The sequence below is a fragment of the Phaenicophaeus curvirostris genome, chromosome 4 (genome assembly GCF_032191515.1).
Source record: "Phaenicophaeus curvirostris isolate KB17595 chromosome 4, BPBGC_Pcur_1.0, whole genome shotgun sequence".
Taxonomy (NCBI): domain Eukaryota; kingdom Metazoa; phylum Chordata; class Aves; order Cuculiformes; family Cuculidae; genus Phaenicophaeus; species Phaenicophaeus curvirostris.
Window position 1 is genome coordinate 49,355,349 of NC_091395.1, and position 14,046 is coordinate 49,369,394.

At 41.8% G+C, this 14,046-nt stretch overlaps 1 protein-coding gene across 1 annotated transcript in view; it reads left to right on the forward strand.

Moving 5' to 3' along the window:
* KDR (kinase insert domain receptor) overlaps positions 1–13,271 on the forward strand; it is a 31,444-nt gene extending 18,173 nt beyond the window's left edge. The window contains exons 21-30 of the mRNA XM_069856000.1: positions 947–1,103; positions 2,379–2,479; positions 3,784–3,906; positions 4,041–4,152; positions 4,560–4,659; positions 4,751–4,856; positions 6,700–6,851; positions 10,244–10,340; positions 10,450–10,538; positions 11,401–13,271. Coding sequence (XP_069712101.1) covers positions 947–1,103; positions 2,379–2,479; positions 3,784–3,906; positions 4,041–4,152; positions 4,560–4,659; positions 4,751–4,856; positions 6,700–6,851; positions 10,244–10,340; positions 10,450–10,538; positions 11,401–11,620 — 1,257 coding nt within the window. The 3' untranslated portion in view covers positions 11,621–13,271. The remainder of the gene's footprint in view (positions 1–946; positions 1,104–2,378; positions 2,480–3,783; positions 3,907–4,040; positions 4,153–4,559; positions 4,660–4,750; positions 4,857–6,699; positions 6,852–10,243; positions 10,341–10,449; positions 10,539–11,400) is intronic.
* Positions 13,272–14,046: the final 775 nt, after the last annotated feature.

The window sequence follows — 14,046 nt, forward strand, 5'->3', positions numbered from 1 at the left end:
AGCACTAAGCATCGTGCTCAGACGCTACCCTTTTTACGTAAAGGTAGGAGGGAGGCTCCTGGGCTGTGTGCTGCTGCGCTGGTGGACCTCAGCTTCAGCCTTCCTGCTGCTGCCATGTTTAGATCAGAGCTTCTTCAAACTGCTTGTCAGTTCTCCAGGGGGGTTTATTTTTCATTATCCTTGGAGCCATTGTTTACTATTTTATATTGGCAAAGGCAACTCACTGCATCCTCTTGTGAGGTAAAAAGAATAAACAAATATCTGAGAGGCCTTGAAGGAAGAGGCAGGGTTTCACAAGGGTGCTGACCCTTGCTTACACAAACCTTGGGGATAGGAATCAGGAATGGAAAAAAACAGCCCTGCCAGGGGACAAAAGTCACCAAACCAAAGCAGGAGAAAATAGAAATACGGTGGAGAAAGCATCCTCTTCAGAGGCATTCAGTAGCTTAGGAGACGAAGGAATTAAATCAGATTTTGAGGGCCACTAGCATTTTGGCTAGGACAGATGTTTAGCAGCATAGTCTTTGCAGCAGCAAGAGGTAACGCTGCAGTGGCACAGAGAGGCTTGTGAGTATGAAAAGGGGTTCAGCAGCATCCATGTGTGCTTCACAAGTGATGGGCACCAGCAGGCTGAGAAGGCCAGATCCTCAGTGTGGATTTCTTCTAAGTGTCTGGAGATGATGCAGGGGGGCAGCTGGGAGGATGTGGCAGCAGGCTAAAGCCACGCTGTGGATCAGTGGAGGCTGCTTAAGCCAGTGAGGCCACATGGCCAGTGGCCAGTACTGTCACTGTGCCAGTCTAGTACGCCAACTATGCCAGCGCTGAGCTACCTTCCCTGCCTTCAGTGGTGCCCACGGCACCCTGGGGAGTGCCATTGCCTCTCCTGAAGAAGCTTCTGGCATGCTTTCTCCTTCTGATTTCTCTCACCCTCCCTTCCCATTTCTAGACCAAAAGTGCCAGGTTTCGGCAGGGGAAGGAGAACTGTGTTGGTGAAATCTCTGCAGACCTGAAGCGACGGTTGGACAGTATCACAAGCAGCCAGAGCTCAGCAAGCTCCGGCTTTGTGGAGGAGCGGTCCCTAAGTGATGTGGAAGAGGAGGACGGTAGGATATGTCTTCTTCTGGTGCAGCAACAGCTGTCATTGGCAGGGGGCTGATGAGGGGCGTGGGGAGCTGAGCAATTTCCAATGCTCCCTCAAAGCTGTGTGTGGAGTATTTCCTGAATGACTGAAGTTCCTCAGCTATAGTTCATCTTCTTCAACACTCCAAGCCCCTCGGCTCAGTCCTGGTTAATATCCCATCTGAAAAGGCTGCATTTTTCAGTGAGATCCAACTATTCCTGGTGACTTCAGGGAAAATTGTAAAGCACAAACTCTGAAGGCAGTGCACAGAGGGCTGTGGCAAAATGCTAACTGAATTTTCTGTGTTTACCCAGAAGTTAAACATTGTCAAATTCCATCTGCTTCACTGCTTTTTAGTAGAGAATTTGATTTGCCTTCCCTTGGTGCAGGTGGTCTGTCAGGAACAGGAAACCCGAATTCTCTGCTCATTCAAAGCCTCCCCTGGATATACATACCCTCTTCAGTGGTTTCACTGATGTGTTTGCCATGTTCTACTTTGGCAGGAACAGCACAAAGTACTCAGTACTGCCAACATGTTTCAGAGACTGCTGATTTCAGCAAGCACTAGGATCAGACTGATCAGGAGGGAGGCTATAGCTCAACTACCTGTACCTCAACTTCTAATAAAAATCATTTCATGCAAAGAAAAACATCAATGTGTTAACAGGGAGTTTCAATGTGACCCTAATGGTTAATGTCAGGTATGCACTTTATGCATTTCCACATTATTTTGGTCCTTTTCAGACCTCTCTGGTGTAACCACTGACCATCTAAGCTAGGAAGTTGTAAGAATGTAGACTTAAAGCAGGCCTTGAGATGAGGATTTTAGCGAACAGTGTTCTAGTTCTTGGTGCATTTCTTCTTAAAAAGAATAGCTGAGCAAAAATATCAAGTTGCTTATTTAATTGTTTTTCAAATCCATCTGCTGAAACCACAGCAGCCTTTCCTGTCCTAGGAACTTGTGAGCTGGGTTTTTGTTGTTTTTCTTTTGAGACTGTTTTGCAGATCTTTCCACTGGTGAGTACTCTGGAAATAAGCAAGGACATCTGGGGTATAACCGATCATCTCAAAATTTATTTTACACAAGACTAGTTTGTGTGAAACGGGTTGTTAGCGCTAATTGTACAGCCAAAAAAGGGCTCTGATTACACTTCCAGTTCAATGTAGCATAAGGTTAAGATGGGGTTTTACCTAAGAGGCAGTTATGGGTGAAATCAGTGATAAAGGGCATGTTTGACTGTGCTCTGATTCTTTGCAGCTGGGCCTGAAGACCTTTGCAAGAACCCTTTGACCATGGAGGACCTCATCTGTTATAGCTTCCAGGTGGCGAGGGGGATGGAGTTCTTGGCTTCACGCAAAGTAAGGAACTTCTCATGAAGAGTGGCATGTTATTTATTTGACTGTGGGAAGTAGTGCTGTAGGTCTATAGAGGGAAACAATTTCATCTTTGGACTAGCAATCATCTGCAACATTTTCTTTTTGCTCTAAGGCATTCCAGAATCATTAATACCGCAGAGTTAAACAGCCACTGCATTTATTGACACAAATGTTAGTGATCTTTATAAGGTTTGTGGGTCACAGATTCGTAGAGAAATAATTAAGTAATTGGGGGAGGGGAGCTGACTTATGAAGATGATTAAAAGAATTAGGAACAAATCCCTGATAACCAGAACTAAACTAGAGAAAAGGAGTTTGCTCTGAGGAGGTTGCCTACAACTTGTGCAATGGGGTTGGAAAGGCAGTGTGAGGAGAGACAATGCTCACCTGTGCAACTTTGTGGATGGCTTCTTGGAGAATTTCTTGCTGAAGACACACTGACAGTGAGTAGCAACTTATCTGCATGTTGGCCGCCTGGAAGTGCTTTTCTGTGATTTGGTGCTAAGTATAGTACATGTTTCAAAGGATGTAAATTCCAGCAAGAGAGAGGAATTGCCTGAAACTGTATAGAAACAAAAAGTACTTAGAAATGAGAAAAGGAAGTAGAAGTGGAGAACAGAACAATGCTCTAGAGTGCAGGCTATGTATTCAAGCCTGTATTCCTCTACATTTCATGCCTACTGTTTGGTGCTTGTATGTAAAAATATGTCTTTCCAGGTTTTTCATTTCTCATCCACACTAGAAGCAAATATGCAGCCACTTTCAGAACCCGGCTTTTTTACCTCAATCTATTGAGGCTTGAATTTTGAAGTCTTTAGGTTGTTGGCTAAGCTGTTGTCCTGCATAGGCAAAGGCATGGACTTTTCTCTCTGTGGTCAAGACTAGTTTCTCTTGCAATCAAATCATTTTTTAGCATGGTATGTTTTTCAGAGAGTGGAGTACACAGATTTGAGTGAACCTAAGTAAATTTAAAGGTAATCAGATCTGAACCTGTTTTGTGTCAGCTTCTGAGGATAATTAATTAGCTAACTTCAAAGGCCTCTCTGCATAGTGGATAAACAGATGTATGTTTAGACTTGGGAACACAAGTCTCTCTGAGCCAAATCAGTTGTGACCATCAAAAAAGCACTTAAAATCAGTAACGATGCTGAGGTTTCTTTTTCTTGAAAGGTTTTAAGAATTATCTGGCCTTTGAGGGCAGGAGAGCACATATGCAAAAGAAATTAGCCCCGTGGACAGGACTGTGATGACAGGCAGCATATGAAGTTGTTTACTTCTCTTTGCAGTGCATCCACAGGGACCTGGCTGCTCGTAATATCCTCTTGTCAGACAATAACGTGGTCAAAATCTGTGATTTTGGCTTGGCTCGAGACATCTACAAGGACCCAGATTACGTCAGGAAAGGAGATGTAAGTTTCAGATTCTCTGTTTGAGATAGAATTAATACAATCAGGACTTCTTTTTTTTCACCTTAAATGCGTTTGTAGAAACTTGGTGTTTTGCTAAACTGTGATACTTTTTTTGTTTATGGAAATGCTTTCAGGCCAGACTACCCCTAAAATGGATGGCACCAGAAACCATTTTTGATAGAGTTTATACCATTCAGAGTGACGTGTGGTCTTTTGGAGTTCTGCTGTGGGAAATATTTTCCTTAGGTGAGTCACTTTACTTTTACTGAGCCATCTCAAATTTTAAACAACAGAACAACAGAGTCTGAAGAAAAGAGTCAAAGTGTTCTTGGATCCTCTTTAGCTTTTTTTTTTTTTTACTTCTTGAAAATTTCCTGTTCATTTTCTTCATCAAAATAAAATACTCAAATTTCCTTAAAAATGCAGACATAGGAACATGGACTTGAAGTGTTTCTTCATACATTTTCAGCATGTGATTATGTGCCTCATTTACTCAATCCGTTGCTGTTGCCATCATATATATATAAATTATTTGCACAGCCAAATATACTGAATTACCTAATTAAGTCAGACCACCGCAAGTTATTTGTTTGAAAATTAATCCCAGAATTTAAGAAACTAATGCATTAAAATTACTGTTGCTCTCATTTTAGGCGCATCGCCATACCCTGGAGTAAAAATTGATGAGGAATTTTGCAGAAGACTGAAAGAAGGAACAAGAATGAGAGCACCAGACTATACAACACCAGAAATGTAAGAAATTATTCTTCCAAAGCAGGCACTTGAGGAAGCAATAGGTGCTGTTTTCCTTATGCTGATATTTTAATATGCTTTGTCCTTCTAGGTACCAAACAATGCTGGATTGCTGGCATGGAGATCCTAAGCAGAGACCGACTTTTTCAGAGCTGGTAGAGCACCTGGGAAATTTATTGCAAGCCAATGTCCGTCAGGTACATGAAGTACATTCTCTGTTAGCTAAAACTACTGGTTGAACCCTGCCTGTCCTGCCAGCCTGCACAAAATCCCGCAGATGGGTACTGTCTGCTGGAGCCATGAGGGAGCCTGAGCTTTCGCTACTGCCATTACTGATCAGCAATCAAGGCAACTTGCAAAGAATGGCTTGAGAGGGAAAAGATTGCAGAGGTCTGATGTGGTAACCAAAAGTCACCTTGCCCTGCCAGCAAGGGCTTCCCTTTATACCACCACTATTATTACTCAGCTGTCTTGCTGGGGAGTTGTTGGCACAGGCTCAATTCCCTGCTCTTCTGCTTGTTTCTCTGCGGACTGCAGAGGCATTTTGGCAGGTAGCTCCTGTTGATCTCACCATGCCAAAGATAGATATCTTAGCACATGTGGGACACAGGGTTTTTATTGACTCTTCTGTAAGACAAGGATACAGGTGTTTTGCTACCTGTTAGCTGTTCCGTGTGGGTAGGTGTAATAAGACTTGTCCAATGTACAGGCGTTATATCAAAAAATCCCATTGCTTCCAGGTGGGGTACATGGGCTTCCCTCCCTCCTGGGTTCTTCATCTTGTGGCTCCTTTTTCATGCATCATAAATGTGGACAAGGCCAAGGCAATAGATGTGAGCAGTCAGGACAAAGGAAGCTGGATTTTGCCTCATGCTGTCCTATTAGACTAGGTATCCCTTTCCAGCCTATTGGTAGTGATGAGAATTACCTGTCCTTCCAAACCATAGTGTCTTCTGTGCATACCAGAGTTCAGGAAGGATAGAATTTGTTTGCTTTCCTACAGAGCTGCCTGGCTCTTACATATCACAGAACCATAGATTGGCTAAGACTGGAAAGCACCTCTGGAGGACATTGATCCAACCCCTGCTTGGGTTGCCCAGGACCATGTCCATATGTTTTTTAAATGTGTCCAAGGATGGTAACTCCACAGGCTCCTTGAGCAACCTGTGCCAGTGATCGGTCACCCTCACAGTAAAAAAAGTGTTTCCTTGCACTGTCAGAAGGTACTTCATATTTATTTGCCCACAACTTAATATGGTTGAATGGCTAATGATTTAGGCTCTCTTGTCATGAACTGTGGTGTCCTGTGACTATAAAATACAAATATGATTTACTGCCTGATAACTAATAGCTAATTATACATATTTCATATTGTAGTCCAAAATGTATGGAATTAAAAAATAAATTAGAGAAAAGGGGGAATCTAGAAAACTATTGCTTATGGGGCTATAAATAGGTATGCATAATTAATTTTTACTTTTCGTACTTTAGAGCAGAAATATAAACAAGTGAAAGAATTTTTTAAAATATTATTAGCTTTATTCATCTCGATTTAGATACCAAAATATTGCTAAAAACTTCTTTTTTACTATCTCTATTTCATTTTCTTCGTTTACTTCTTACACTTAATTTAGGCTTTATGATTCATATGCTGTAATCCAACTCAATCTCACTTTCAGTTTTAGATTATTTTTTTTGCTCTCAGGATCATGTTCTTTGTGTAATTGCAATTCAAGCATTACTAAACTTTAAATTTTTTATTTCAAAGACATCAAGAAAATTTGATTTTACATGGTATGTTACATTGTCATATAAAAATCTCAAATTTTTAATTGAAAACTCTTGGCAATGGTTCTTACTATGTTTCCTTCTTTCAATTAAGCTGTTCTTGTGAGGGTGTTATAATGCTCATAGGTTAATAAAATCACAAAGTAGTTCTGTTGGACTGCTGCATTTTCCATGTATGTATGTGTAGCTGCTTATGCCTGTGTGTCTCTGTAGCCACGTTTAATTTTTTTATTTTTTCACTTCATTTTACAGGATGGTAAAGACTATGTTGTCCTTCCTTTGTCAGTATCACTGAATATGGAAGAGGATTCGGGTCTCTCTCTCCCAACTTCACCTGTTTCCTGTAGGGAGGAAGAGGAAGTCTGTGATCCTAAATTCCATTACGACAACACAGCAGGAATTAGGTATTTTATATGGTGGACATCCTATTGGGGCCTCTGGACGGATTTTGTTCATGCTGGGGGCAGGGAAAATGAAAGGAAGAGGCTTCAGCCGCCTAGTTCATATTTAACCTCCACTATAGGGATAACATGAATCTGTAGAGGTTTTGCAGGCAAAAACTAGATTCTTACCTCCCCAAATGCTAGGGATTTTTTTTATTTTTTTGCTACTCTTCCAAGATTTGGTATTCTCATTCAAAGAAACATTTGATGTATAGTTTTTAACTACCAGAACTAATACAAAGTTTTACTGATCCAATTCAGTTGTGTTCACACGTATTGCAGGTCTCTAAAAGTATCAGTGGTAATAGATCTGTTATTAAGTAGCCTCCCTGGCATTTCACCTCCTAAAGTGGAATGTTGGTAAATAGGTCATGAATTGATAGCCAAGAGGAATGCTAACTAACTAGTGTCATCACTGGATTTTGTCTTCTGCTTGCTTCTAGTGGACTACTGTGGTATCCATGACTGAAAAATAGTGATAGATGCTGTTCAGTATCGTGGCAGAGATGTAACTCCCCAGTATGGAGTTTGTGCTAATGGGCTTAAGCAGGGTGGGACCCCGTGAGACGTCAGGCATGGGTTGTAAGGGTGAAAGGTATTTTCTCATCCAGCCTAAGATCGAATTCAACCACTGAGATGCTGGAAACCCTGAGTTGGTTGCAGCAGTCTCAGAAGAAGGAGAATAGAAGGACATGGATGCGAACATCAGGGCAGAGATGGACTCTGTTGGCAGGTTGCATGTGATTTCTACAAAGTGGGGGCCTGTCTCTCACCATTTGTGTTATATCCATAGAAAAAAATCCAGATGATTTTGGGTACTGCAGGATCACACTTTTATGGAAAAGGCTAGGTAGACAGTGCATTTCACACTTGAGTTGAACCTATGGTCCTAGAGCTGGACTCTCAGCCCCTGTTTTAGTAAGGAGGCAGTCCAAAATATAAGTATTTAAAAGATGCAAAAGCATGATTTAACACTGAAAATACAACACTTATTTTCCACTTCTAATACTTCCTATATGTTTTTTCCTGGTCCTCACTTCCTGTTATGAGCAAAAGTCAAACCTCTCCACCAACATTTTAAAGAGACTTTCAACCTCTTTTCTCTTCTCTTTCAGTGTGACACGGTTTGTGAGAAAGCACTTGTGGAAACCATGCTAGGAGAGGCAAAATGGGGGCATCAGATATGTTTTGGGGCTTTATTCTTATGTTCTGGTAGCTGAAAATGATTTTGCAGGCATTGATCTTGCTATACACATAGTGAAAAATATTGATCCGTTCAGTATTATCTCTTTCAGTCTTCGCAAAATTATTAGCTATTTAGAGAAGCTGATAAATGCAATTTGTAAATCAAAGTTGGAGGAGGAGAAGCAAGGCCAGGGAAAACAAAGAGAATATTAAGGAATATTTAAATTGCTGAGGTAAATTAAAATCAACAGGACCTCCTAACATCTGCCATTTGGCTTAGGAAATAGATATGCAATTTCTGAACCTTGAAAGGTTGTTAAATTTTCTTTACCTCATCTGACTGTTCTTATTAAGAGCGTGTAAGGATAGGAAAAGGAGTAACCCTGAAATCAGGTTAACTTGAATCCTGGAAATGATCATGGAATAAATTAACAGATAAATAATGGTAAATGCCTACAGGAAAATTAAGTAACTGAAAATGGCCAGCATGATTTTGTCAAGTGAAAAAACAAGTCAAATCAGTCCAAGTTTCCTTTTTCTTGAGAGAGAGAGTTGGTTTGGTAGATAGCAGGGGAGATGAATTTTCGTTCTCTGAAGGGCATTTTTGGCCCTTTTTTACAGGACAGTAAATTATAAAACTTAAACATGTGTCAGGAAATACTGTCAGGATGTCAGTTGAGTTCTCACTGCCCCTGGGAAGGAGTCAAATTGCACATGTGGCCTCTCTCTGCCTGCGCACTATTTCTGGTCCTGTTTGCACAGTATTTTAGCTTAACCAGGGGGATCTCATTTGTTGTAGCCCACATGGAATACATAGGCTGACTCTTCTCTGGGCTGAGCAGAATCAGGACTCCCGTACCTGGGAGGTTTTTCAGATCCAGAGGCTGGGAGTCCCAGTCTTCACCACCCTGGTGACTGTAGTGTTGGTCGTGGAGCTCTGTGCTTACATGGGCAACTAAATCAAGCACATGGGGAGCTTTCGGGCTAAGAAGGCAAGCTGTGAAATGAACTTCTTGTAATTCAAGGTCAGGTAGTCCAGGAGGTTGAGTGCACTATGTTGTCCATTAAGTGCTTTTAGTCCTGGCAGGGCTAGGTGGTAGGTGGATTAGATACCATTGGAGAATAACAGAAACAGAAGACACGGTCAGTGCAGAGGTCTTGAAAGAAGTGGTTTTGTTAAGTCTAGAACAAGAAAATGGATAGCGATGGTTTTCAGTATATGAAAAGTTGCTTGCAACAGGATGTTAATTAATTATTCTGTGTCCCTAGCAATAACTCAAATTTTATTTGGAGGAAATACTTAGATTTAATATTTGAAAAACATTCTAAAGTGTGATTAAGCACCTGAGAAGGCTACAGAGGGAGCTTGTGAAATCCCCAGCAGTTTAAATAAATGTCTCTTGGAGATCAGCAGGAGTCAGCTGGGAAATGAGATGAATGATGCTCTTGATTTCCTCTAGCTTTGTGCTTCAGGTAGATGCAGACTACTCTTGTAACTCCATGGCTTTTTTCTTCATTAGCTTTTAGGAACATAAATTTGTCCTGTTTAACTGGGACAACATCCATTTTATTCCTTATCCACTTAGACAGAAAGCTGCGGGTAGCTGGTTTGTTTGCTGTATTAGTGCCTCGATGAAAGTAAATTTCTTTTTTGTCTTTCCAATATTTTTTATGAATGTCTCCTTGACCAGAGGGCTTCTTTTGGAGAACAGCCTTCAAGAGACATGTAGCACTCCCTGTCCTGATCCCTATGGTTTAAGGGCGGCAGTCTGCTGAGTCTGCTGTTGTTGTCCTAGGTCCAGCCAGAGGTCTCACAAGTACAGTCCAAAGGAAGAGACACGTCTGTGCTCTGTTTATAATACTTCTTAGCAAAGCTTGCAGGAAGTTAAGCCCTCCAGTGTAACTGAGGAAAGGAGCTGTTTTCTCACAGCCATTTCTTAGAATTTGCTCAGAGATCAAGGTTGTCAGGAGCAGAAGGTCAGAAATGTGCCACTTTCTAGGTCATTCATCCTTTTCAATAAATGGATATTTTGGAGGTTTGCATATGTTTTGACAAAAGGATTAACTTCTCTGTGGAGAGATAAAAGGATCCTGATATCATGGTGCTGTTTGCAGCCAAGTTGTGGATAGTGGACACTATTTTATTTTTTTTTGTTATTTCTTTTCAGTCAGTACCGAGAAGGTAGCAAAAGAAAAAGCCGCCCTGTGAGTGTGAAAACATTTGAAGATGTACCATTGGTAACCACTGTAAAAGTTGTTCAGGAGGTGAGTTTGTCAGTTGTTTTTATCTCTTTTCCTTCTGTAGATGTATTTTGGGTTTTTGGGTTTTTTCCCCCCTCCCTTTCCATTGAATACATTTCTAATGCCTTTACAGGAAAACCAGACAGACAGTGGGATGGTTCTTGCATCTGAAGAGCTGAAGACGTTGGAAGAGAGTGATAAACAAGTGAAAATACCCTTTAGGTAAGGCTCAGGCTACACATAGGATTTAATAGAACCTTTTGCTTGCAGTAAGTCAGAAAACTGATTGGTTTGTAGATTTTTAGAAGATAAAATCTTTTCTTACTGTGTTTTTCAAAACATAAACTAAAATTGTACACTGTATGCCTGGTCATCTGCATTTGCTACTGTGAGGGAAGAGGTAATGCAGCTGTTGGAAGGATCCACCAGCACCACAGGAAGGACTTGTATTTATGGTCTGCGAAAGCATCAACGACCCCTTGAAGGAACTGAGCCAGTGCACACAATGGAGTGTGTGGGCCTGTCTGCAGCAACAAAGAGCTCATTTTTTTCCCTTTTTTCTTCTTTTTTTTTTTTTTTTTCCCTGAAGCTGATTCTTGAGTTTTCAGGATGTACCTGGGTGTATTTTCAGAGCATTGTACAGGGTTTCATTGTGCAGTTCACAGGAAGCACAGTGGTGTTCATGAAGCCGAAACCTCACGTATGCTTTTTGAGAGCTTCTCAGAAATTATTTTTTCCAGGACAACTTCAGAGCAAACAAAGGTGTTCTGCACTTGTAATTGCACCATGGCTGAAATGTATGAAATCTCTAACAGTTTTCTCTCCATTTTATCTGCAGTCACAATCTAATCTTGTACTGTCATATAATTAAATAACTTTTTCATGTGCTGGTGAAGTTAAGGCGTATAAAAAGGGGTCTCCATATGATCAAACACATGTTTAAAAAGGCTTGAAGACAGTTTTAAGTGCACCATTTTGTTTGATTGTTGTGATGGAAAGCGGCTGCCAGCAGGAATTGTCCACCTGCCCTACAGGAGACAGTCTCCACAGCTCTCTCAGTCCTGTTTCTACTTGTTTTTCACAGCACGCTGGTGCCCAGCAAGAGTAACGAGTCTGTCATGTCTGAAGCCTCCAACCAGACAAGCGGATACCAGTCTGGGTACCACTCAGATGACATGGATACCACTGTCTACTCCAGCGAGGAAACAGAACTCTTGTGTGCCCGGGAGGCTTCACCCCTACTCTGCTGCACGCATGGGCTTGCCTATGAAGGTGCTGTGCCGCTCGCCTCTCCACCACTCTAGGATGAAACCAGCGACTCTGTGTCCCCCTGGGATGTGCCTTCCTTGCCTGGGCTGGTGTTGTTCAGGTTTGGTGTTTAGAAAGATGGTGTCCGTGAGACTAAGAATAGACCTTTATTTTCCCTGAAGAGGATGCAGAAGCATCTGGCAGCAAAACTGCACTGTGCCAGGCTGTGGGGCACTTTCCTCGAGAGGTGCTTGTGGTTCACATTGCAAAGTTCCAGCTGCAGCCTGTGGGTGCTGTGCCAGCCCTGTGGCGGTGGTAATGTGGTGGCCTTTGAGACCCTGGTGACATGCTGAGCACCTGCCTGATGCAGGCAGCGGCACGACATTCGTTGTACGAAATAACAGCACAGCCCTGCTCTTTTTTTTTTGTTGTTATTATTTTTCCCCTTGCGGATGGACTCCAGGAAGGAAACAGTACAGCGCTGGCTCTTGTTTCTCAGAGTTATCCCTTGCTTGCGCCTCCACAAACAAAAAAAGGAACCTCCAGCTCAAGGTTCTGGCGCTTGCCAACTGCCTGAGACTAAACATAGGCCAGGCTAAATATAGGTGGGGGCAATGGTGTCTGTCCTTGGCAGATGAAAAAAGTTGCTGTCCTGACCTCTTGAGCTGCATTTGCTTGCAAGAGTTGCACCGTGAGGCTGGTTAGGAGGGTAGAGCACCAAGCCAAGAGATGGGACATGGGTGATGAGGCCATGCCTCACCTCTGGGGATGGTTCTGCCCCTCATCCTCCCCAGCACCCTTGACCCATACCAGGTTCCAACCTGCTTCTGAGTAGCCTGAAATGGCTGCAGAAAATACCCCCTCCCCCTGAATCACCACTGGAGCAGCCTCTACAACATGGAGAAAATGCAACATAATCTACCTTAGAATGACAGGGAACCCTGTGCTGCAGGTGGAGCATCCTAAAGGCACACAACCCTCTCATCTCATTCCCCCAACCTCAGATGTAGGTCTGACCCTTTCACTTTGCAAATTCGCAGTCTGTTTGCAATGGCAGAGAACTGTGTTTATGTAAATCCGTGACTGGTTTCATGGCAGCTCCGATCATCTCTGTGGTGAGATTGTGCCTAATTGTTGGACAACTTTATACCTGTAGTATATCTTGTAGTCCCAGAGCTCTACTGATAGACAAAATGCAGGCTACAAGATTTTAACATGTAAAACTATTTCTACTGAGTTCTTTTTTGTATTTTTATAATTTCTTGTTTGTTTGTACCTACTATAATGTCAAATGCTGGGAAACATGAATATAAGGCATATACATTATTTATAGTCTCTTTATGTAGAAATAAATGTAATATATTAAAATATATATATTATATAATAGGTATTGTACTATTCACATTTTGTAGCAGGGTTCTTTAGCATTACAGGAGTCGCACAAATTTTAAGAGAACATTTAATTTTATTTGAAGTGACTGGAAATTTAGAGGTGGGGGCTACGTGTATGTGTTTGCTTTCTTGCGGGTGTTTTCTTATATGCTTTCTATGGGCAGGGAAATCTATCAAATGCTACTTATTTCAAGTGCCATTTAATGAATCTAGTTATCTATACCGTTGTACAGGCCTGTGAACACTTCTGTGGGTACCTACACTAAAGAAACCTAAGTGTTTTTTATCAATTGGGAATAAATGCCTTTAGAGAAATTGTTAGAGGAACAAACTGCTTGTACAAACCAAACCTCCTCAGAAAGAGTTTATTGTATTCAGTTAGGTAATGGTTGATCTAATTGCATTGCGTCTTTTGCCTGGAGAGTAGCAGTTTCCGTTAAAGCCTTATTCATCTTTTCACACTTGTTTCTTCCATCTCACTTCTTAACTGAAGAGTTGTCCCGGCTTTGGTGTAGCAACATCTTCCTTTATTTTAAATCTGTACTTAAAGCTCCCATCTTTTCACTCTGTCTCCCTTTTGACTTTCTCTTTTGCACTATTTATGCCTTCATTTTCGGTGCAAGCCTGGCCACATTTAGGGTATCAGGACTCAAAGAATCATTACAGCTTATGCTAAAAAGAGTGCAAGGCAAGTTAAACCACAAACTGCAGCCTTGAATTCATCTTCTCTTTACAGTAGTTTGAAATGAGACCTTTGTGGGCTGTTGCATAGTTGAAGCATGTATCTAGGAATTGGGAGATCTTGCTGCTGAACTCATCTCAGGCTGACTATGGGACTAGTACTTTCTATGGGCTATGTGCATGCCCCAGCTACAAGGCTGTGGGCTGTCAAGCTTCAGATGTTTCTCCATTCCTCTCCCTGAATCTAATCTGGCATTTTACAGCCAGAAAAGCAGGAGATGGGAAGTCAGGTAGAAAAAGTTGGGAGACATTAATCTTGCTTCCCAGGCAAGAGCGTAGCCAGTAGAGTATACTTAACAGAAAATGCTACGTTCTTTAAAATCTCCTCTCGACGATGTTTTTCAATATC